Below are 25,395 nucleotides of genomic sequence, written 5' to 3'. Positions count from 1 at the left end.
AAAATACCCTGCACAAGTTCAAACTGACTCTACACCAGGTTGAGGAAAGATGCTTTGGGATTTTAACTGAACATAAGATCATTATAATGTAAATGCAATTCAAATGTATTTAATACATACACTCTCTAAAGCAAAACTGGTCATAATTCCACTGGATCTGTCCTATGAGACCACATAGGAAACATCAGTCATTTGGCCAATCATGTGATCAACTAAAAACCTCCTGAGAAAGTGACCAGGGTGGCTAAAGGTTGGAAACCATAAGAATTAGGGCTTTCACTTAAAGAAACTAAGGAAACAGCCCAATCCCCAAAACAGACAAACAAACAAACAAACAACAACAACAACAACAAACCACTTTTGCTGTTGCAGTGGTTGTGGGGGTGGGTAGTACGGCTCCCTTAAGGAGAAAACATTATTACAAACATTTAATGGAGTTTGGGGAGGAAGAGTTACAGAATTCAACATTAAAGTGACAAACTTGTGAAGTAATAACTTCTTACAAGGAAAAAGTCAAGGACCTTCCTCAGGAACGTTCTTGAGGGGATTTATGTATTGGAAAGGAAGTTGAATTAAATCAACTTTAACTTCCCATCCAAATCTAACATAATATGCTTCAAAGGCTGGTCTTCAAACCAACATAGATTTTATGGCCCAGTGGCGTCTGTCCAGGGATATCTTATTTAGATGTTCTGTTGCTGTGTGTGATATGTTGTGAGGGAGCATTTCCTGTGAGTGGTTCACTTACAGTCAGCTATTACTCTGTGTTCCCTTTTGGAATATCAGTGTTAAACTTCCCCTTTTAGCAAAAGAACACTAGGAGAATAATAAGGTAGCTGGGGGCAGGCTTTTGTACCAATCATTCTCTATTAATCTTTCACTTCAGTTCCAGGCATTCCTAACCTGTTATGTCAACTTGGGTTTATAACTGAGGGTGAAGTTTCAGGTTTCCCTTCCAGAAATTGGGCAGCGACACTCAAGCAGCTGCTAGAACGAGGGAGTGGCTAAGAGTTGGAAGACACCAAACCAGGATCTGTAAGAAAAAAGAAAGACAGCAAGGAAGGAAGGAGGGAGGGAGGGAAGGAAAGAAAGAGGGTTACGGAAAGAGAGAGGGAAGAAAAAGAAAAAGCGATTAGAGCTATAAGGACTGCGAGAAACCTCGGAAGGGAAGAGCAGTCCTCTTACCCCCAACTCCCAATGCTTACCCCTGCGCTGACACTTGGATCACCTCTCTGGAGATGAAGTAAACACTTGCACAGGTGCGTCTCACCCCTACCCGCTTGCCCTAAGTAGGGATTATCTTGCTGCATTCTTTGTTCTGGGAACCAATTAATCAAGGGTGGACGGAGGCTGAACTGGGAAAGCTGGAGGGGATGGATGGGGTAGGAGGAAAGAAGCCAGGAGCCATTTAATGTGGACATTGCACATGACATCATTGCCTGAATGAGATTTGGCCCTCCTCTTCCCGGAGCTGGAGGCAAGCATATCTGCTGGAGCAGGAGTGGGCTTGTCTCCCGGAGTGTGTGAGTTGGTGCGAGGCAGAGCGCGGCTGCTTAGGAGAGGTATTGAGGCGTAAGAGGGAGACCCGTGGAGTGACAGCAAGATGAGAAACCTCCTGGGCTGGAGGTGTTTGCGCGGCGCGGGGCTCCGCCCCCGCTCCGGCGGCGCGCTCGGCCTGGGAGGGGCACGCCTGTTTGGGGGTGGGGACCGTGTGCCCAAGGGGGTGGGTCTTTGGTGGGGGTGGGGGCGGAGAGCTGCCTGCGCATGTCAAGGCTAACAGAGCATACACAGCTCTGGGGGCCTGGAGAGGGGCCGCGGGTCGCCTGCTACCCGGGTCGGGACCCCGCGTGATCCTGGGGCGAGCTCCAAGGCAGGGGCACTTTTCTCTACCCAGCCTCCACCGCCGACATCGCCAGCCCTACAGGAGGTTCCGTCTCTTTCCTGGCACCTCTGAATCTCCCGGGGAGCCGAGGCCCTGGTGTACAGACCGACGTGGGACGAACTCTGTATCCCAGACGGGAGGCCCCAGTGGCTTCGGGTGCAGGGACACGCCCAGCCGAAGAAGGCGATCCGGGTGGAAGAAGCCAGAGCTCCCAGGTCTGGGTGGATCCTGCTAGCTGTTGTAAGGGGAAGCGAGAGGTGAATCAACATGGACCCCTTCGACAGCCCAGCCTCCTAGGGCCAGCCGTGCGACTCCCTTCCGAGCTGAGCTTGCCCTGGGCGCAAGCCAGAAACGCGGGGGAGCCACTGGAATGTGAAGTTCCGGGGTGGGCGGGGAAGCTACTGTCCGTGGTCCTGAGCCGGATCCCGCAACCCGCTCCGGGAGAGTGCGCGGCGGTGCTGATCGCTCCCTCGAATTGGGTTCTGCTGGGATAGGTTGGAGCTGGGACCTCCCCTTCCCCCATCCCGGTTTCCAGCGGCAGCAGAGCCTCCCCAGGCACGGCGCCCTTCGTTCAGTCAGAAAGTCGCCCTCTTTGGGCAATCCGTCCCAAAGGGTTTCCTCGAAAGAATCCGAGGGCGCAGTCTTTGAGGGAATCTCTCCCTTTAGCCCCGGAAAACACCCGCCGAAAAAGATGCCTGCCTTCAACAGATTGTTTCCCCTGGTTTCTCTCGTTCTCATCTACTGGGGTAAGTACCAGCCAGCACCCTGCCATGCGAGATGCAAATAACAGTAATCATGCTAACGATAATAACACTTATTGATGTCCTTGATGACAAAAAAAAAAAAAAAAGAAGAAGAAGAAGCTCTGGTTGGCTTCCCTCTGTACATGTCTGCCAGACATGGAGATCTAAATGGGTTCCATGAGAATGGAATTTTAAGATTGGAAAGGCACCTCCCCGCTGTCCTGCAGCTTTATTCCCCCAACCTTTTTTGGTGGTTCTTTCGCTCCTCCTCCTTTCGTGATCATTCTTAAGTCCCCCCCCCCCAACCCCCTTTACTGAAAGGGAACATAGCCACGTTCATTATAAGAAATCTTGCTTGCAGTCACATTTCATTTCTCAATGAGGAATCAATCCTCCTGGAAAGATCACTGGGTCTTCAGATTCATTTCTCTATGTTAACAACAACAACACAAACGCTGGGTGCATGGATTTTGAGAATGAAAGTGTTTTGATTGTTGATCTATTTGCTTAATTTGGTAAGGAATAGGGGGAAACAGGCTTAAGCCATTTACTGCTATGTATTAGATAAATAGACAAACGCGGAAATGTTTTTGTTGTTTTTGTTTTGGTACACTTGTGGAGCTAAGATGATTTGATGTTTGGGGAGCTGGGTTTTTTGATGAATAAACTTGCCAGTTGTGAGATACTGAGATGACCTGCCCCCCTCCAAATAAGTTACTCCTACACTTGACAACAGTAAGGCTGAGCAGAGCTATGTCAAGGGATGGGCCTGAAGTGGGGTGCCTGAATGTGTACAAACGGAGTTAAGAGTCTATGTGATAATGTCTTACTATGTGATAGAGATGATATTTGTGTCTCTGAGTCTCAGTGTCTGAATGTGCACTAGCATGTGTCTGAACATGTTAGTATAGACATCTGAATGGACTGGTGTGAACATGTGGGTGTGCATGTGTGTGCAGTTCTAGGCATCTCAGCCTTGGTGTCTCTTATTATATTCTTAAATCAAACAGGGTCTCTTTAGTTGGTAAATTGCTTTACATGATCTTTGCTACCTTCTTCCATCCTATAATCAATAAAAAGGATAATTGGATTGTGCCCACCCCCTGACTAAAAGTAGACAACTGGATTATTCTCCCATGCTTGGCATGAAACTCATTCTGCCTGTGCAGTGGCAGACATGCTGATGAGAATTGACTTTTTGCCTTGGTATCTTTGTCCAGTCTCTGGGGCTAACTCTGGCTGCCAGCATTATCTGGATTTTGCATGTGACCAAAGGCAGAACCAAGCTTCCTGCTGAAAAAAAAAAAAAAAAAAAAAAAAAAAGCCTAATGAGACAGGCTAAGAAGGATGAGGAGGGAGAGTAATGCCAGGCCCAAGGGCAGTCCTACTGCCATCCATTCCCAGTGGAATACACCAGACTTAGAGATGAAGCAGACATAATAGGTTGCCAATGAGCTCACCTGCCTTGAAGATTAAGGCTGAGATTTGCTCCAGGGAAATGCTAGGGTTGTGAGGCTTAGGAGTGGTTATAGTCCTGGCAGGATAAGAGAGAGTGTGGATAAAGCTAAAGTTGTAGAGAAGGGTTGGGGTGAAGTCTGCATAGGTTTTCTTCCCAGACTTTTAAGTTTTTAGCATTCCTGTCTGAATTCCATTGGAATGAGAAAGCATACTGTAGTCCAGGTGGTTTTTTTTTTTTTTTTTTTTTGACTAGGACTTGCTCCTTTGCTTCTCTCATACTATGTAACAACCTAAGAGAATCTGTTTCTTTATATGTAAAGTTTGGAAGTTGTCATAGATGACATCTAATATTCCTTTCAGTTTCACAACTGAATGATGGGGAAATGTTTACAGACTATTGCTAGAATTGTTGGAGTGCCCATTCCCTCCTCCACCCCCCAAAACTTTGGAAAATCTGACCACATTACATCTCTCCTTGCTCATTCTCGGCATCTTTTCAACATGAACATTGGTTCACCAGACTGAGAAACTGCAGGAGGTAAAGAGGAGTTCAGGATGCCTCATTGTTAAATGTAAGAGAAAGAGCCTCACTCACAAATGCAATTTTATTTTATTAGCATGTAATTATAATACTGGAAAGCATTTAGCTAGACATGTCCCCTCTTTTTCAAGCTGATTTTTTACATGATGGCAGTGTGAATGGAAAGGGTTTTCTCCATTTACTTGCTGCATGTATTGAAAAAAAGCTCCTTTATTCTCTTAATAAATCATATAATATTAATAATAAGAATTTTTAAACCTACACTTGCCTGATGCTTCACAGTTTACAAAGCAATTTTCAATTCATTACTTCTTTTGGTCCCCGTATCAATTCTACAGGGTACTGAAGGGAAAGGAATATTATTCCCAGTTTAGAGATGAGAAAATAAGCTTAGGGAGAGGAAAGGACGGCTAGAGAATCCAGTCTTCTGACTTCAATCTTCTGTGGCTTCTCTGTGGTCATGTGCAGCTGTGCACAATTGCTGTCCTTGCATTTCTCCTCTGATCCTTCCCTCCCTCCCCCTCCACATGCCATCACCTTTCCCAAGGCCTCACCCATCCCTTAGCTCCTGTTGCCTTCTGTGCACTTCTTCAGGTTTACTCTCCCACTGGTCCCCTGTGTTGGGGAATTTTTCCTCTTCCCCTAATAGCCCTTCCTAGACCTCATTCCTTCAGGACCCTGCTGCATGACAGGCTAATTTGATGACCTCAGGAGTTAACATCTGAAACTAATTGCAATTGTGACCCCATTTCGGAAATTATTTACATTTTAATTAAAACCTTCATCACCTTATTGCAAAGGAAGCATTCTAGAGCAAGCCAGAAAAGGCAGTGTGACAATGGCCAAGGAAGAGAAAAATATGGAGGTGACAGATGAGTTGAATATAATCATCATTAATGAATGCATCATAGTGTTCTTTCTCTTGAGTTTTTTCATTATTATTATGGAAGTTGAAGAAGAGTCCAAAGGTCAAATGATTTGGCCAATATTATTCCAGGAGTTTATCATTGATAGGCAGCAATGTGAGTTGAGCTCCTGCCATATATATGTACAATCTTTCCTTGGATACCTACAGCATACCTACAGCGTTACATAATGGTGCACTGTAGACTTGTGGGTGGAGAAATAGATTTTTCTTTTGACAGAAGGAGCAGTAAGTCATATTGCACAGGGCAAGCCAATGAGGAGAGAGAGTTTTGTGGCCATTTTGCAATGTACTATTCAGGACCCCAGGAGCAGTGTGGACTTTGGCCAGGAGAAAGGCAGCCCTGGGCCTTCTGAAGATACTTTGGATTATCATCACTGAAAAGAGAAGGACTGCTGCACAGGCTGCTGTTACACATTCACTGTCCTGTCTGCTTAGATCCCACCTTCCCTCCCCTAACTATTAATGGCCCAACTGTGCTCCTGTCTTGGCCACCCCATCTACTTGGTCACTAAAGAACTCCTCTTTCACCCACTCAACAGTGTTAATCCAGCAGATGATTCCCTTTCAAACCCCTTTATCTCTTTTATCATCTTCATTTAGCAAAATCATCTTCCGATCTGACTACTGTGCCAGTTTCCTATCTGTTCTTTCTGCTTCCACTCTTGTCCCCCTTCACTTCTCCAATTTATTCTCAACACATCAGGCTGATCATGAATTTAGTACAAATCAGATCTGACCATGCTTCCACTCAGAAGCCTCCAGGGCTCTCCATGTCACTCTAAGCAAAAGTCAAGAATTCTAATGTGGCCTGCAGATCCGGCTGCAATCCTGCCCTGACCTCCCTTACCTCTCTCATCCCCGTTATGCTTACTTCCTTTGCTATATTTCCCACATTGCTAGCTCTTTGCAAAGAGCTTGCTTTCAATAGAAAGAAAGGAGGTGGTGAGCTGGAGACTCAGGAGGGGAGAAATAGACTTGACCTCTTCACAGAAGGAACAGGAGGTCATATTGCAAAGTGCAAGCAAATAAGAAGGGAGGGCTTTGTGGCTATTTTGCAGTGTACTATCCAGGACCCCAGGAGCAGTGATTGCTCTCTGCTGTCTTTGCTGTGTAGTAAACATGACAAGCACAATCCTTTGGACCCTTGAACCCTCAAGTTGCTCCTTCCCCTGCTTGGCATGACTTTACACGAGTGAGCGTCCCTGTGGCTCATTCCATCATTTCTTTCCTTCAGTGACTGCCCGATGTTAACCTTCTCAGTGAGGTCACCTCCAACGACTTTGTACATTCACTCTCCCTTCCTCCCTCCTCTCCTATGCTTTATTTTTCTCACAGCACTTATTACAATATAATGTAGTTCATTTTCATTCTTCTTACCCTGGAATTTGGCTCCATGAGAACTGAGATTCTGTGCTTAGAACAATGCCCAGCATACAGTGGGCATTCAATACATTTTTTCAAATAAATAAGCAAACAAAAACAAACAAATAAATAAATAAGAAAACAAATGCAGGATAAAATAACATTAATAAGTGACATATAAAATGCATTCACACAAATCCATAGAATTTCCATGGTCTATATACTACACAGATATTGTTTGTAGCATTTTAGTGCCTAAGATACTGAGTCTCAAAGGTTTGTGGAGCAAACTCATTCCTTCAGGAGCCAAATACCATTATCTTCCTACCTCTATAGTCATAACCATGTCTTCCTTGGGACTCTACCTGTCCTGCTTCTGAGATCATTGACACTGAACTTGCCTTTATCACCTCTTGTTAAATATGAATGGACTCCAAGATTTTGTGCTACACAGAGTTCTTGCTGCATGCCCTCTGCCCCTTTGTACACTCACAAACTTGCACAAACAATACCTTTCTTTTTTAATTTTTTTTTTAAGCAGGATTGTGATCAAGACTTTAAACTCATCACATGCTGAAAGTGTTTCTGATCCGTTTTACCTAGATGTGGACCCTCTCTCTATCAAACCATCGAGGACCTTGTGCAAACTCAAGATAACACAAGCCCAGCTTTACCTGAGAGACTGAAAACCAATTAACATCTATTTTATGTTGACTGTTTAAACCTTAATTATAGTGTCATTTAGTTTTTAAACTCTTAAGTTTAAAAATGGAAGTAAAATCTGTTGTCTTCTCAACCAACCACAGTATTAATTTTTTTTAATTTAATTTTATTTATTTTTATGTGGCGCTGAGGATCAAACCCAGGGCCTTGCACGTGCGAGGCCAGCGCTCTACCACTGAGCCATAACTGCAGCCCACACATTTTTGACTCAAAATTAGTCTCTGTCAGTCTCATTTTAATCTCCTATAGTTCTGAACTTTCAGTAGATGGACAGGCTGACCATTAATGATGAACTAGTTGGTTTAAATGTCAATGTGTGTTGTTTATTTTTCTTCTTAGAGGTTCTATTTGTATCATTAGTTCATGAGAGGGCAGTTTCGGAAGGAGACTTCGGGAGTCCTGATATAAGAATTCTTGGTGGCCAGTTTATTTTTGAATCTTCCAAACCATGAGGATAAACTCCCATACCAGATAGTTTTTTTGTATTAATAAACCATCCTAATGTTAGAAAATCCATTTTTATTATGATAAACTTATATTTTTTCTTACAAACTTTGGAGTTGGGTAAAATCAAATTCTCTTCCACCTGCCAGTCTTCAAATATTTGAAGATAGATATTTTCCGTGCCCAGCTTACCACCCTGAGTCCTTCCATTCATTCCTTATCAGACTTTAGGCTTGTCTGTGGGCCCCTCGCCATCTTGTTCATCTCTGGGCACGCACTCATCAAACAGTTTCCTTTTGAAAATATGGCATCCCGAACTGATCATAGCGGTCCAGATTTGTTCTGAACACTGCAGAAGAACTGCACCTCCTTCCTTCTGCACACTGTGCATCTGTTAATGCAACCCACATTCGCTCTTGTTTTTGTTGACAGCTGTGTCCCACTTTTGATTTTCTGAATTTACAATCTGATATATTTTTCTTGAAATGGACTTTATCTAGAAGGCAGGAACCATAACATAAGTCTAAACCTCCATGTGGCATGTAAAGTGTCCCATAATCAGATCTCTCTAGATTTTAACCTAGTCTCCCTCTACTCTACAGAGAGACTTGTTCTAGCCTAGTGGTCAGAGAATCAAGTTCCCCACTGCTGCTCCAACGTCCAAGTGTCAGAATCACCCAGAGGTTTCTTAAAACACAGATGTGGCTACATCTCTGTGCCTTTAGAGTATTTGATGTCTCATACTATAAAGGACACACAGAGATTTTCACAGCAGGGATCTGTCCATCTACCTTTCTAGCCTCAGACTCACTGCCTCTTCTCTCTTCCCCAGAAGGAATATGTTTATCATAGGTAGAAACAGGTTCCCTTCTAGATTATAAATTCCTTGAGGCTGTGGTTACCATTTTGTTCATCTTTCCACCTCCAGCCTAGCATAGAACTGGCATCGAGTGGACTTCAGTGAACGCTGGGGTGACGATGGGGTGGGTGGATGGTCCCTCGATGCCCTATCTCCCCGCTAGACTTTAAGACTTTGAGGGTAGGAACCAAGACTGTCCTGTGCTGCATCTTCATTGCTTCCAGGAGAAGGCTTTCTGTCTGGGTCATTCACATCTCCTTCGTCTTGCTCTGCTCCTGTTCTGAGCATATGTGTATGCTTAGAGAACTCAGCTGGGGACTCAGGGAAACAGGTATTTTCAATTTTATCTAATGATTCCTCTCTGTCGTTTTTCTCTCCCTCCTTGTCCTCCAATGCCTCCCTCTGGTGGCCCCCCTTCCCACTGCCCGCTGTCCCTTCCCTGCCCTCTGTGCTCCCTTCAGTCAGCGTCTGCTTCCCTGTGTGTGTAGAAGTGCCCTCGGAGACGGAGGCTGTCCAGGGAACTCCCATGAAGCTGCGCTGCATCTCCTGCATGAAGAGGGAGGAGGTGGAGGCCACCACGGTGGTGGAGTGGTTCTACAGGCCCGAGGGCGGAAAAGATTTTCTTGTATGTCCGACTGCTGGCTCTGGCCTTTCTTTTACCGGTCTGTGCTGTTGTGTGCCTGGCTCCTGACAGTCTGTGAGATGAGGATCTAACACTCACTGGCTCTTTTTCTTCGCACTGAAAGCTCCTAAGGAGGAGATAACTTCCAGGCTTAGTTAGCTCCGCTTTTGTGAAAGGGAGGGAGCTTGTCCAGCCACAAGCAGCCCTGGTTACAGGCAGGGGAAGGAGGACAAAGAAATAAATCCTATTGAGAGCCTCCTCTAGGCTAGGTACCCTGTGAGGCCTCTTGCAAGTATGTCCATTTTGTCTTCCTCACTATCCTATGAGATGGACTAAATTAGTAAAGAAACTGAAAGAACATGAAGCATCATGATGTGAAATAACACAGCTCTTTGAACTCTCACCATCCCCGTGAAATAAGAATGACAGGGATGACCAAGGTTGATATTCAGCTGGTGTCCCCGTGCAACCACATAGGTACATAGCGGACTTAGCTAGCTCTGTAGTGGAGACTCGCTGTAACCTGTCTCCCAGGGTCATGCCTCCATCCTTCCCGCCGGGAATCCCCAGGCTTCCCCCTTGATCTGGAAACCAAGGGATTTGCTCCTGGCAAAAGGATTTTAAACTAAAGGATTTGCTCCTGACTCTGTACCTGTGCCATGAGCAATGTCAGTCCTGGTTGGTTTGTTCCAGTGCTGTCCATTTTGTCTTCCTCACCATCCCACGAGATGGATTAAGTTAATAAGGTGGTTGTTGCATGTTTGGAATACTACCTTAGAGATGACCATCATTGATACTGTCACTGACTCTGGAGCAGGTTGCCTGGGGTTGATGCTTTACCCTATGCTATTTGGCTCTGGGTCCAGGTCATGTTGCTCAACCTCTTGGTGCTTTGGTTTCTTTATTTTTAAATGGGGACATAAATTATAGCTAGCTTATATAGGGTTGTTACCAGGACTTACGAGTTCTAATTCTTAATGCATTTAAAATGATTCCTGGAATATAGTAAGCATTATATTAAGTATTTCCCAGAGAAAAAGATGTATGTGTGAGTGTGTATATATATATTCACACAGATACCTACATAAAAATCTATACATACATACATACACAGAGAGAGAGAGAGAGAGAGAAATGAGGAAATTGAGGTTCAAACATGTTACCTAAGTAAGAGAATTCAGACTTCACCCAGGTGGTCTGACTGCAGATTTTAAAGCCTCTGTCTAGTTCTGTCTTGCCTTCCTGGGGGCACTTCTCTACAAAGACTTTTAATGGAGACAACAAACAGCAGGGTGAAGTTGAGTTTTGCTTGCTCTCTTTCTTCTTAACGCTTTAACCTGTGTTCTATGTGCCATATTGGTGTAGGTTGGCTCTACTCAGGTGCCAATATAGGAACCAGCAGAGACTTCCTGGGCCTGGCTCAGACTTGATAGTGACACATCAGTGAAGCTGCCCTGAAGCCAGTGCCCCACTTACAGGAGGCTGGAGGTCTTAGCCAGATCCAAAAGCCCCCGTAGACAACAGGCCCCAGTCATACACAAGCTGCCCACCCTTCTTCTTGGCCTCCCCAAAATGAGGAGAAAGTGCAACTGAGGAAGTGAATTTTGCATTCGATTTCTAGGAATTTGAATTTAAGCAGCCACATGTGGCTAGTGGAGACTAGAACGAATAGCACAGCTATAGAGAACACAAGTGTCATGTCAGAAGGAAAGGTGCCTGAGAAATGACATTTAAGAGAGCAGATTTCAATTTGAATTTAGCCCAAAGCAAAGCAAAAGCCGTGACGTGTGCCTCTCTGATGGCAGATCACAATTCAGTGTCCTAGACTCCCTTCCTATGGCCTGGTGCAGATTTCCCCACAGTCCCTTAGTGGGTACCAGCTCAGAGGATCACATTTTAAGCTCAGGACTGTCAGATGTCTTCATTGCTCATGAAACCACCTCTCTTGGTCTCCTCACCTTGTTCTGTTGCTGGCTGTCCCATGACACTCTCTCTTGAGCTCCCTTTCTATCTCCTTCCAATACTTTCTTTCTCTCAATTTCCCCTCCTGGTCTTCTGTATGCCTCTCCACCTTTTTTTTGTTGTTGTTCTCCCATTTTCCTCCTTATTTTTCCTGCCAAGCTTCTTCCTGCCTACCCCTCCCATTTGCCTGTGTCCATCTTCCTGTCTTTGTTTCCTTCCGTGTCCTCCCCTGCACCCCCATATTCTGGGTCTTCTGGCCACATGGTCCTCTCATTTCCCCACTCCTTTCCTCCATCCCATTCCATCTTGGCTGTCCTGCCCTACCTTTTCTCCTGGCTCTACCTGCTTCTGCTCCTCAACCTGCAGATCTACGAGTATCGAAATGGCCATCAGGAGGTGGAGAGCCCCTTCCAAGGGCGCCTGCAGTGGAATGGGAGCAAGGACCTGCAAGATGTGTCCATCACAGTGCTCAACGTCACTCTGAATGACTCTGGCCTCTACACCTGCAACGTGTCTCGAGAGTTTGAGTTTGAGGCCCATCGGCCTTTTGTGAAGACCACGCGGCTGATTCCCCTCCGAGTCACTGAGGAGGGTGAGGCTGGGGCACAGGGTCTCTGGGGCATCCTACTCTTTGGGTTGGGGTTGGGGGATATGAGAGCCTTTGGAGAGTGCAAAACCCATGTATTTGTACCCATCTTCCTTGAGCAGCCAGCTTTCTGCAAACACTCCACCACCTGCCTTCTGTGCCCTTCCTCAAAGCAGGAAGGCTTGGAGATGACAGTAAAATGACCTCTTCTTGGTCTGCTAGAGAAAAAAGACAACCTCCACAAAGCCTAGAGCCACTGATTTAGTGATGCCTTTTTCTCTAACCTGTGTGGAATCCCTGATTCAGTGGGCACAAAGAAATTGTATAATGTTATCTAGAAATCCTCTCCTGTCTACAAGCAATATATACTGCCACATCATTGTTTCTCAACATTCAGCATCTTCTGCAGGCCTTTTTAGTACACAGGTTTTTTGACTTGCTAGGGGATGCTGCTGTTGCTGGGAACCCCACTTTGAGAACCACTCTCTGAGCCCAAAATTTGACAAGCTTTTTATCTTTGTCTGTCTCTCCACAATAATCACACCTGCAACCCCTTCCTCAGCTGTGACATCTTCGCATAAATCCATCTTCAGCTGAGAGAAGGGGACAAGTTGATAGCTCTCCAGTCTTTAAGGTCTTCAGACCTTTCAGCTGATTTCTTGTGAGTGGGAAGTCCTCTCAGCAACTTAACTCAGATATTTCTCTTGCATTCCAAGTCCAGAACCTGGAGGGAGGACTTTGAGGGCACTCACATTCTGCTTTGGTGCTGCTGTCAGAGGACTCAGAGAACTGCAGCTCTGAGCCCCTTGCAAGTACCTCTTCACATGTCAGATGCCTTTCTTTCTCAGGAGGTCTATTTCCAGCCTGTTGCTAGCATCATCTCTGCCCTGAGATGCAGGATGATGAATAGGCCCTGATGTGTGGGCATGAAAGAAGAGATCAAGCTAAAGATAGTGCTCTTCCTAGAAAAGGGACCCGGGAATCCTAACTTCCAGACTACAAGTTTTTTTTTTCTTTTCTTTTCTTTTTAAATACTGTGGTCAAAACAGTAAAGTGAAGACCTCAGTGTTGAGAGTGAACCACAGAGAATGAGACGCTGTAACTGAAGCAGAAGGTAGATCACTTCTGAATGTGCAGAACACTCAGGCTACCTGAATTGAGATGTGATGAGTCACATCCCCTCTCTGAGCCTGTCTCCTCTGTGTGAGACGCAGGGGACAGGGCGGGAAGCTCTCTGCGGTATGCATCTGTTCCAAAGTTCCATTATCTTCCTCTGTTTACACTTGCTCCTCCCTGGGGATGGGCGCCTGGTGCCCCCTGCTGTTCATCATCAGGAACTGCTGGCTGGTACCTGCCAGACCCTAGGAAGGTTCCTGTCTCCACCTCCTGCTCTCTCAGGCCTCAGGCTTTGCCTCCAGAGACCACTGGGGGCACATCTGATGGAAATTTGTGACAAACCTAAGCTAGTCAGCCTGTCAGGCACCGCAGCACGCTTCAGGTAAGAAGAGAAGGAAAAACAAGTTTGTTGACAGAGTCACAAAGCCTTGTGGACGGTAGGGCTGGAAAGAAGCTTAGAGATTTAATCCAGCAAGGCTCCTCCATTCTACCTTTGCAGATGTGAGGGCAATGGGTTTGAGTGATTTCTGGTTTGTGTAAGTTAAAATGACTCCCCTCGGGTACTTGGAGGGTGCGGTTCTGGAGCCTCTCATTTTGTGCCTGGGAGAACAGAGCTCCATAAGAGTGAGGGAGGGGCTGGCTTAGAGACAAGAGCTAATTAGCATTAGAAGGATCCAGATCTTTTGCTTATTAAGCTAACCCACAGCACCTTTCCTTCCACCACCATCCCCACTGCCTGCCACTTTTCCTCTTCCTTCTTTTTGCCTCTGTGACTCCGTGACAGCTATCCACACTGAATACTCACTGCCCTCACATGACTCATAGGTGCACCCTCCACTGTGACACTGTGACATGCCATTTCTTCCATTCCTGTCCCAGAGAATCTGTCTGGTTCTATTTGTTCACATTAAATTTTTCCTGGATTAAGCTCCTTCTGTCTCTAAGACATAAATTAAGACAAATATGAACCCTCTTCCAGGCCAGGAGACGACACGTGCCTCAAGCTACATCTATGACTTCCAGCTCCACCTTCTCTGAGATGAAGTTCATGGCTAGAAGTCATTGCTTTTTTTCTTTTGTTTAAACCAACAAAGCTTTGGGGATGATTTGGACTCTGTGGATAATTGCAAACTGAATTTAATTCCTTCCTTTAGATCAGACTATATGCCATGTATCATGTTCTAATTGTCATTTTTGTTGATCGTGGAACAAAACAGACCAACACTTATTTGTATTCATTCATTCAACAAAAACTCATTAAGTACTTCAATTTATGGAGGAGATTTGGTCCAATGCACTCTCCCTGGGGACATCACCTCCATCACCTGCTGTTCAGAGGTTATAGGTGGTTGAAATAAGACATGTGCCTTACATTTGTGTTGATTTTTGCATCTTATTACATTTCTGTTGGTGTGTGGTGCTGGGGATTGAACCCAGGACCTGCCCATGCTAGGCAAGCATCTACCCTCAGCCCACACAGATATTCTTAAATATACTAGGTAATGTAACTTTCACAGTAACCCTGACTGATGTGAATTATTATCCCATTCTACAAATTAAGAAAGACTCCAATGCAGGAAATGGCTGTTTCCAAACCAGTAAGTAGTACAATTGGGACCCAATTCTCCTCCTCTCTTCTTCCTTCCCTTCCTCCCTCCCTAAGTATGTGGGTGTGTATACACATATATAGACATATATACACACATATATACATATGTATATATACATATGCACACACATATACACTTATATACATATACACATATATTTAATATGTGTGTATTTATATATGTGTGTACATATGTGTGTGTATATATAATTCTGAGTCCAAGTTTCCTTTTGCTGTTCTTCTACTTCTTCCATCCATCACTCTCCCTCATCCCTATCTCCAGAATAGCCAATGAAGTTCAGTGAAAAAACTGACAAGAGGATTTGAAGTTCCTCTGACATCTTCCTGAGTTGGAAAGAACATGTTCCTGAGTTCCTTTAGACTCAGCGCTTATTTAAGTCTTACTTAAAAAATAGGCTTCCTAGATCTAAAACCCCAAAGACAGCTCTGGGTTTGTGGGACATACACATTCTGAAGCTCATTCTCTTTCTTGCAGCTGGGGAAGACTTCACTTCTGTGGTCTCAGAAATCATGATGTACATCCTTCTGGTCTTCCTTACCTTGTGGTTGCTCATCGAGATGATATATTGCTACAGAAAGGTCTCAAAGGCTGAAGAAGCAGCCCAAGAAAATGCGTAAGTCCAAAGATGCCAAAGTAATAAGGATAACTAGCCCCTTGTGAGTGTCTGCTGTGATAAATGAAGTGTTACGCAATTTATACACATCCTTTCACCTTTCTCTTTATAACTCCCTGTGAGGTAGGCAACATTATTGTATCCATTTTACAGATGAAAATACAGAGTTCACCAAGGGCCACTGTAAGTGACAAAGCAATGTCTGATTTTAGGTCTGCTGACTCTTGGACTGCACACTTAACCACTGAGGTGAAGAACATCGGCTGCCATTACTAACCCATAAAATTAGCATTATTATGTTATGGCCATTTTATAAATGTTGAAGCAGGCTCAGAGATGTTAAATGGCCTGCCCAGGTGGAACACACAGTGAGTGCGGAGACTGGGATTCGAACCCAGACCTCTCTGTTCCTGACATCCATCATGTTCAGCTGTTTGACTCAGAATTACATATACACACACATATATAAATACACACATATTAAATATATGTGTATATGTATACAAGTGTATATGTGTGTGCATATGTGTTCCATGCATACTATGGAACTCATCAGCCCACCTTTATGAGATAAGGAGCTCCAAGCCGTGAGTTCATCCCCTAGAGTCTAACCATGATCAAATCCCCCTAGTAGGGTCTCCAATCTTCTGATATCCAGCCTGTGCCTTTGCCAATTTTGCCACGACCCTAGTCACTTGAGAGATCACGTGTGAGAGATGATGGGGTCTATAGCAAAGAGTCTGAGAGACCATGCTGGACTGTTATTTGGGGAGAGAAAGACAGGAAAAGACAGACAAAAACCAACCCGCAGATTTCTAGCAATATTGCTGAGGGGATAATCTGAAAAGCCTAAGTGGCTGCCATCTGGAAATGTTTGCTCAAGAAAGCCTCATTTTGCAGGGTATCTATGATCTCAGGGAAATGAAAATTACTACAGACTATATATGAGGGTAGAAAGAAGGAAAGTTGTAATTCCCGGTGACTTAGTGACTTAGATTTTAGTGATTGGATTTTAGTGCATGGACAGGGAGTGTTTATGCTTGAACAGAAGTGTCTACCTTTGGGCCCCCACAAGAAACAGAGTTGGAACTAAGATTCTGAGCAGAGCCAGAATCCCCAAAGGGCTACCAGTCACAAAAGGGTGGGCCAGAAAATTACCAGCCCACCAGCCCCCAGAAAAGTCAGGGAAACCTATCCATGTTGTATTGACTTCAAGCAGAAAAATGAATGATTCTTGAGAATTAGTAACCATAGCCTTTTCCCACAAAATGTGGGACTTAATGATACTATCCACATGATTAAGGAAACTAACTCTAAGCTGAGAAATTCAGTAAAAAAAAAATATCCCCTGGACAGTGATAACTGGGAGCGTCCTATAGAAACAAATGGAAAGCCCTTCTGAAGGGACCCTCTTTCTCTACCAAGGTCCAGTAGGATTCTTTAGACTAATTACTTCTGGAAGGGATTTCACAATCCAACCCCAAATGAAAAGTCACTGTGGAAAATAGTCCAGTAGTGATGGTATACTCCTGCAATCCCAACAACTCAGGAGTATCATGAGTTAGAGGCCAGCCTAGGCAGCTTAGTGAGATCCTGCCTGTAATAAAAAAAGGGGGGGGGGGGCTAGGGATGTAGCTTAATGGTAGAGCGCCCCAGGTTTAATCCTCAGTAAGAAAGAAAACAATCCAGATGAGCAAGAGAAATAACATAAGGTCACTATTAAGTCCTAGGAGATTCAGATAAGAAGGACCTGGGAAGGTATAGAAAATAATCTTGTTTAAAATAGTTAAAGGGAGGGGAGGGGAGGGAGGATAGTAGAAGATAGGAAAGGTAGCAGAATACAACAGTTACTAATAGGGCATTATGTAAAAATGTGGATGTGTAACAGATGTGATTCTGCAATCTGTATTTGGGGTAAAAATGGGAGTTCATAACCAACTTGAATCTAATGTATGAAACATATGTCAAGAGCTTTGTAATGTTTTGAACAACCAATAAAAAAAATAAAATAAAATAGTTAAAGCAATGAAAGTAAAACTTAAAATATAAAAATAGGGTAAGTTGCTAGGAAAAAAGGACAGGCAGAAAAAAATTCTGAAAATAAAAAATGTAGTCAATAAAATATCAAATGGATTGGTTCAATAGAAAATTGGATACAGGTAAACAAAGATAAATGTGAGGGACTTACACAGAATGGAATAATAGAAAAACAAGAAATAAAGGGGAAAATATGAGGTGCTTCATTAGAATAGAACAGAGAATGCAGGAGAAATGATACCTGTGTAAGAGAGAGGTGGCTGAGAGAAGGATAGATGCATCTTCACATGCAAGACCCATAGTCAGCTCATCCCCTACTTACGATGGCTCAACTTACAATTTTTGACTTTTGACTTTGTGATGGTATGAAAGCAATGAACATTCAGTCAAAACTACTTGAAATTTTGCATTTCAATTTTTTCTCAATTCCGTTGCTGGGTGGCAATAGCAAGGCTCAGCTTCCAGTCAGCTGTGAGATCTCTCTATAGTGTTCTACATTGTCAAGCTATGATGTCTGGTTGGTTAGATATGTTAAGTATATTTTCTACTTAGGATATTGTCAACTTATGGTGAATTTATTGGGACATAACCCCATCATAAGTCAAGGAACATCTGTAGGTCCTGAGCAGGATAAAAATAAATAAATCTATGTTTAAACACCAACTTCCTTTAAACTAATAAACAGCAGCTACTAAGATAGTCTACAGAAGATATATGTCTTTTGAAACTTTGGAAAAGAACAACGGTTTTAAAAAAAAAGAGAAACTTTGGAAGAAATGCCTATAATGTTAGAACATGTCAAGAATATCATCTCTCCCCACTTCTATTCAATATTGAATTGGAGACCTTATCCAGTATGCTAAGTAATACAAAGGAAAAAAAGGGGGTAAAAATTGGAAAGGAAGAAAATAAATTATCATTGCTCACATCCATAATATAATGACTGCATAATATAAAGACTGCATATACTGTGGTGGCCCCATAAATTGTGTCATCCAGTGGTGTCTGCCATTTTAGGTTGTGTGATTACACTCTATGATGTTCAATGAGGATGAAATCATCTAACAATCTATTTTTCAGAACATGTTCCTAATGTAGAACAACCCATGGCTTTATAAAAATCACCTATATTCCACAGCTAATTTAGGAATGTATTTAAAAATTTAATTATAATATAAGCAAATATTATCCAATACCTGGAAATAAATCTGGCAAGAATATGAAAGACCTTTAAGAAGAAAATTATAAAACTTTACTGAAAGACACAAGAAAAAGCAAACAGATGGAAAATAAATCCTCACTATTAAAACAATTCCCTCCCAAATTAATCTTCAAATTCAGTGAAACCCAATTAAAATCTCCATGAATTTTTTAAGGAACTTGATAAGCTGATCTTTTAGGGTCACATGAAAGGTCAAAGGGCCAAAAATTATCTAAACCAAAGGACAGCCAGGTAGTAAATATTTTAAGTTTTGCAAAACTATGTAGGATCTCTGACACCCATTGTTCTTTGTTTTTCTTGAGTGTTTGAAACACTTTAAACAAGTAACAGTCATTTTTAGCTTGTGAACCATAATTTGTAGATGTCTGGTCTAAGTCAATTCAAAGAAGGAACAATTAGGTTCAGGAGAAGTAGCTAACTAATTTGAAGCTAATAGAGATTAAGATTGCTTATAGCTCTATCAGGGTAAACAGTTTGTGATCCTGGCATAGGTATAAAATGCACAAACAGAACAAAACAGAAAGTGCCCCAAAGATTAATGAATGTATAAAAAAATACATAAAACCGATGTCATTTCAGTCACTGAGAGAAGAAGGAATTGTCAAGTAAGTTGTGGATGGAGGATTCCTTGTCCATGTAGGAAAAATAAAATAAAATTCCACATCTTCTATGCTAAACAAAAATACTTTGAGTAAATTTATAGACAAAGTAAGATGTGAAACTTGGAAATTCTATTAAGGATTGTAAGAGAATATCAGTATTACCTGGACATAGAATTTCTTTAATAAAATACAAAAAGTACAAATCAAAGAAGGAAAATATGATCATTTCTCATTATCTTATATGTAAAAATCAATTGTTTATTCCAAAGAAATCCATCTAAAAATTTATAGACAATAGACTGAAGTAAATTTTCAAGACATGAAACTGTCAAAGAAAAAATCAGTGCGGAAAAAAACACAAATATCTTAGAAGAAACACTTGAAACAGCAAAAGAACAGTCAAATTATTGAAGGAGAAACTCAGCCTATAAACACATGAAGAAATGCTCAACTTTACCAATAATCAGGAAAATAAAAATTAAAATAACTATAAAATATAATTTCATTTCCATTCAGTTTAGCCAGTATTTTTTAGGTAAGTCCTGCATAAGTGTGGATTCATAAGAAGACTCAGATACTGCTAGTGGGTGTGTTCATGTACAAATACAGGAGAGGATGTATTATTCTAATCTGTTGAAAGGGTCATTCTAGTTTTGTCTTGGAAACAGCCACAGAAGGAAATGCAGAGCTGTCCTGAAGACAGCCTTGCCTGTGCCCTGCTCCTCCTTGTCTCACAAGCCCCACTGGTCCTCTTCCCCCCTCCCCTTCCTTTATAGGTCTGACTACCTTGCCATCCCTTCAGAGAACAAGGAGAACTCTGCAGTGCCTGTAGAGGAATAGGAGTGGCATGACTTGAGGTGAGGTCCTGGGACTTGGGAGGGGAAGGTGGATGTAGATGGGTGGGTGCATAGTGACTTTGTCACCCACAACTGATATGACCTTGAATTTGATCCCTTTAGTGGATTTCTAGATTTCTATCCGGTCTGGTATCCCTACCCTCAGGGTACTTCTTTAAGTTGATGACTAAGTCACAAAGCTGTGTATGCGGACAAGCCCTTCAGAAGGTGAATTTCTTTCACCTGAGTGTTGCCAGGCCAAACTCCTTGCCCATGGTAACAAGGGCACAATTCTCCACTCCCTTTTTTTGGTCAGTGTCTTTGGACTTGCCTGGGCTGGACTGGACTAGGCTGGGATGGAAATTCTGAGTGATTTGTTTTATCATTGGTAGGTGTCCTGAACACTAAGGGACTGGCTATCCCAGGTTCCGTGATGTCAGCAGCATCAGGAAGGTGCCCCCGTGGTCCCCATTGCTTCCCTTCCTGCATCCATCCTTCTATTCATTCATCATATATCCACCCACCTCTGAGCTTTCACCTCTGACTTCCTAACTCCATCAGAACTCCACACACCATGAGACTTTGCCAGAGCTGAGGAGCCAACATATCCACAAGGAGTCAACCTTGCCTATCCTCGCTTTCAAGCCAGCTGCTCCAGTGCCAATTGGATTTCTCCCTGTGCTCCAAATAACTCCATACCAATGCTGGAGGTAGCATTTCCCTCTTCCCCCAACTGGCCTGAACTGGCTCATTCTCCATTGCTTCAAGAGAATGGATGTCTTACTGGAAGGAGGAAGTTATTAGTTTCAGTAAAAGCAAAAGCATGTTATGTACTTGGACTCTTTGAAGTCAGTTTTTTTTCAAGTGTGTGGCCCACTTGACTAGAGCATCAGAGAGAAGCATGCCTCTCTAGGTTCTTCAGTGACAAAGATCCTTAAACATAGACTAAAATGCTTTCTGGAGCTTAGTACTCCAGGACTAGATCCCCCATAGGTCTCTAAGGCCTGGATTGCATCCAGTCCTTCAATGAAGCCAAGGACAAGAGTCTGGGGAAGGACCCAGGACAATCTTAAGTGGCTCTAAAAATCCATATAACATACTCCTGATTTTGTTGGAATGATGTATGTGTGCTCTTTCTGGGGAGCACACCACCTGGGCATTGGGACTGAAATTTCTGAGTTCTTCCTCTCCAATTGTCTGTGGATCAGTATTAGTCCTCATTTTATAAGAGGCCACTGAGGCTCACACAGAGCTCAACCATATAAGAGAATTAAGAGGACAAACTATACAGAGATAAGCTTTGGATGCTGCCCAGTTTTCACTCCCAAAGTATGGATTATTCTGTTTTTGAAAAGATTTTGACATTGAGCTGGGCTGTAGCCATGCCTTTTGTACAAGCACAGATTTGAGGTGGATGGTACAGCTTAGGTTAACTTTGATAGATTCAGGGAACTAGAAACTGGCCAAGGAAGGAGACACAGAAGTACATGAGATAGACTGGAAGAATTTCCTATAAAGATGTGTGAATCCGATACATCCCCAGGAGGAAATCGCCTCTGAGAACAATATTCAAACTAAGAAAAATACTTGTTAGTCCGAGATGGATGGATGAACAAAGTGATAAGGGAAAGATGGGGAGGTGGCATCCAAATACCTCACCTATGTATGAATCTGTACTTTTAGGTGTTTTCGTTTTCTTTTGGTTTTTGTCTTTTCTGAATTTTGAGAGAGCAGAAAAATGATGGGAAAATTGTTAGTGTCTCTCTTTTTTCGTTGTTGTTGTTAATGTAGTGACTGGTCCAAGTGTCTATGTGTGATATCCTTCACACCTAGTGCTAAGAGATGGGGAGGTTTTATGGGATATGAGAAGACGAAAGTGCTGGGATTCCAGAAGAAGGAAGGCCCTCAAGTCTGGGGAAATTGATCTGAAAGCCTATTCTCCATTGGCTTTGGGCATCACGTGACAAGCTCATCATCTCTTCCATCCCTGAGGACGTACTTGAAATAAGAGCCTTAACACATATGGAGAGTCTAACGTGTTGAAGAAAACATTTGCAATAAATTCAAGACCCTTCTTATTGGTAATTTGCCACACCACCTTTCTGAAGTAAAGGAGATGATATAGAGCATTTTTCTTAATTGGGAAAATGGACCTGAATCAGTGGGAGGTTTACCCAATCACAAGCCTGGTTGATGTGGAGGTTGTAGCAGCAGCGAGTCAGTTCTTCCTACTCCACTTTCCCCTTGTTTCCAGTGGACCATGCATTTAATTTGTAACCAAGTGGTATGCATGATTGCATTTTTATTTAAAAAAAAAAAAACAACACTAGATGTTTTCTAAATTATTTTTCATGGACCGAATGATGCTGATCATTTATTCTTCACAAGTTATCTTCTTTGTTTCTTTTTAAATATTTTCAACACTTCTCATCCTTGATACCTTCGCAAGAGCTACCTGGCATGCAAAAGCATTTTCACTCCATTTATTTTATTTCTTCTCCATTTCTTCCAGTGAGGTGAATGTTCTTAAGAGTCAATGTTACCAACGAAGAAATAGAGGCTATAATGTTAAGTAGCTTTACTAGATTATCAGGTCACTTTGCTGATCAGTGGAGAGCTAGAATCCAGGTCCCCTGACTCCTCTTCCAGTTTACACCTCAGCTGCTTCTTTTCTTACTTTAAACTCCCATCCGACTCTGCCTCTCTTGCTTGTCCAGATGTCTCCACCTTCTCTCCACCCTAATCCCACTCTCCTACTTCTCTGCCACTTTGCTTCTTGGTAAATACTACAAATGTGCTTTGAGAGCCCATTCCACCCTGGTTCTCCTTCTGGTTGGTTTGTATATCATTATTTCTCCAAAACTGCAATTCAACTCCTTCCTGGGAGACTTGATCTTGACTATACATCTATAAGGTACTGTGATCACCAGCCTATGTGAAGTCTTCACTCACCTCCCTGTTTCTTCACATATTCCTATACAAGATCTTGACTTAAATGCGTGTAGCTCTGGAAGCTTTATCTGGTATGTTGTTACTTATTAAAGGGCTTAGAAGAGTTTTCAAGGGCTATAATCACTTTAGAAACCCCATTTGTTGTCTTGGTGCTGGATGTTTCCCATGACTAATCCTCAGTAACACAATTCACTAAAGGTCAAGCTAGGCTGAGTGTGATTTTCCCTTTCTTACTGCTTAACAGCCATGAACTTGATTGCTCAACTCTATAGGTCCTGGGAGCAGTTTGCCCTGTTGACCTTTACCACCATCTAGTTTTATATCAAAGCCCCAAACTCTGCATGAAAATACCTGGACAGTCAGTTCCCGTCCCTATCCCAACCTTCATTTTTAGTCTGTTTAACAGCATTGTCTTTTGGTTTCCCCAAACATCTGCACATCCACATATCCTTCTGAGTTTCTGGTTTCTCCTGAATGTCGAACTAGAAATATTAGTAGAAAAGAAATTTTCAAATCAGAAATATGCTGGGAAGTGTGTAGAGCGTTGAACGCTTAAGAAGAGGAGATAAGCCAATCATGGTGGCATACACTTGTAACCCCACCATCTTGGGAGGCTGAGGCAGGAGGATGGTGAGTTCAAAGCCAGCCTCAGCAATGTGAGGCGTTAAGCAACTCAGTGAGTCCCTGTCCCTAATACAAAATAGGGCTGGGGATGTGGCTCAGTGGTTGAGTTCAATCCCTGGTACCAAAAAATAAAAAAAAGAGACACAGTGGATCCCTCTCCTCCCGAGAACTACTACATCAAAAAGCAATATATGAGCTGGATGCAGCATTTTGTACCTGTAGTCCCAGCTACTGGGGTGGCTGAGGATGGAGGGTCTTTTGAACCCATGTGTTTAAGATCATCCTAGGCAATATAGTGAAACCCTGTCTCAAGTGGAGGGAAAAAAAGGAAAAATATATCTAGAATCTCTGAACCTACTTTACACATCAGAGGGAAAAGTCTATAAGATTGCATCATTGCAAGAAAAAAGGAGAAGCAAGGGCTAGACATATTTCAAATGTTTTTGTTCCACTTTCCCAGTTTCACATGGAAATGGTAGAAGTGAGGGGCAGGGAAAAAAGCCCGTCTCAGCTCTTTTTGTAAATGAGAAAACCCTAACTCAGTGAATTCACGTAGTCACTGAAAATATATCCAGATGGTTGTTGTGCTTGCTCACCAGTCTGATATCCACTCACTCTGCATTTTCCAGCACCCACTGTGTTGAATACTAGCCTAGACCCTAAACAGGCCTGATGATCTTAGACTTGAAAAAAGAGCATCATCTAAGTCTTACTTAATCTCTAAAAGCTAAGGTGGTAATGTACCTCATATTTAGTTCAGCTCGCTTCCTCACTTGATTTTATAGAAGGTCCTAGTTGTTAAACAAGCCTGAGCTACAGGTCAGCCTCAACCTCTGTCATAAGCCAGCTAAACTGCAGAGCCAGTATTGCTCTGTCTTCTCCCCGTCACCACTGGGCAAGAACTGCATCTACTGGGCAGTGTATGTGATATGGAGGGAAGTCACTGAAGGACATGTGCTGGTAGGTTTGTGGAACACAATTAGAAAACAGTCTCGGCACAGACGGGACTATTTCCTACATCATCACCTTCATATGGCATTTTCTTGATTTTCCACAGCCAGTCTTTTTCTGAACTCTAGAAAAGTTGCTCCCAACACCACCCTATCCCTCAACAACCTAATGCCTATTTGTAGTGTTTTTCAGTAAACTCTGTTAAACAATGTCAATAAAATGTCTCTAAAAGCCACTGGCTCTGGTTTTGCTACTTACTATGTGTAACTACTGCATAGCTTCTACCTAGCACCCCATTCTGCATGGTTTCTACGTAACCCCTCCAATCTGTATCAACTCCTATACCCAACTGGATGTGCCTAGAGAAGGGAAAACACATTTAATCATCTACAATTAAAAACATATGCTAAATGTGTGATCTAGCTTTTCCTTGCCCCCTTTCTCTTCTACCCAAACACAAAAACACTAGAGAAACATATCTTCTTTTCTGGCATCCAACAAGTTTCCTAAGATGCAGCTAACTGTGCAGGAAGAAGCTATGAAGCAAGGGCCACACTGGATCTTAGCCCACCACTTGTGGCAAGAGAGGCATAAAATAAAGCTGCCGCCCAGTGGCCATCTTCCTGGAAAATGACAAAATCCCCCAAAGGGAAAAGAAACTTCAGAATTCACAGTTCACCACACTCCTACAATACTACTGA

General features: G+C 43.0%; 1 protein-coding gene across 5 annotated transcripts; it reads left to right on the top strand.

Moving 5' to 3' along the window:
- Positions 1-996: 996 nt before the first annotated feature.
- On the top strand, positions 997-25,311 carry Scn3b (sodium voltage-gated channel beta subunit 3). 5 transcript variants are annotated; one of them, XM_026402710.2, is made up of 8 exons: positions 997-1,259; positions 1,895-2,097; positions 2,549-2,628; positions 9,402-9,565; positions 11,891-12,116; positions 15,332-15,470; positions 20,108-20,188; positions 20,560-25,311. In XM_026402710.2, the coding sequence occupies exons 3-7, from the start codon at positions 2,574-2,576 to the stop codon at positions 20,169-20,171; spliced, it is 648 nt and encodes a 215-aa protein (XP_026258495.1). In that variant the 5' UTR covers positions 997-1,259; positions 1,895-2,097; positions 2,549-2,573; the 3' UTR covers positions 20,172-20,188; positions 20,560-25,311. The 5 variants fall into 5 exon arrangements, with proteins under 5 accessions (XP_026258495.1, XP_026258494.1, XP_026258491.1 ...); XM_026402709.2 differs by having other exon boundaries at positions 1,895-2,139; XM_026402706.2 differs by having other exon boundaries at positions 1,895-2,628.
- The last annotated feature ends 84 nt before the right edge of the window (positions 25,312-25,395 follow it).

This window comes from Urocitellus parryii, chromosome 4, assembly GCF_045843805.1.
Source record: "Urocitellus parryii isolate mUroPar1 chromosome 4, mUroPar1.hap1, whole genome shotgun sequence".
Taxonomy (NCBI): domain Eukaryota; kingdom Metazoa; phylum Chordata; class Mammalia; order Rodentia; family Sciuridae; genus Urocitellus; species Urocitellus parryii.
The sequence above is the reverse complement of the archived record's forward strand: the minus strand, read 5'-3'. Positions and strand labels throughout refer to the sequence as shown.

Coding starts and splice junctions, on each gene's coding strand:
- Scn3b (XM_026402710.2), top strand. CDS start 2,574: ATGCCTGCCTTCAACAGATTGTTTCCCCTGGTTTCTCTCGTTCTCATC. Junction 2,629..9,401: donor TCTCGTTCTCATCTACTGGG/GTAAGTACCAGC, acceptor TGCTCCCTTCAG/TCAGCGTCTGCTTCCCTGTG. Junction 12,117..15,331: donor CCTCCGAGTCACTGAGGAGG/GTGAGGCTGGGG, acceptor TCTTTCTTGCAG/CTGGGGAAGACTTCACTTCT.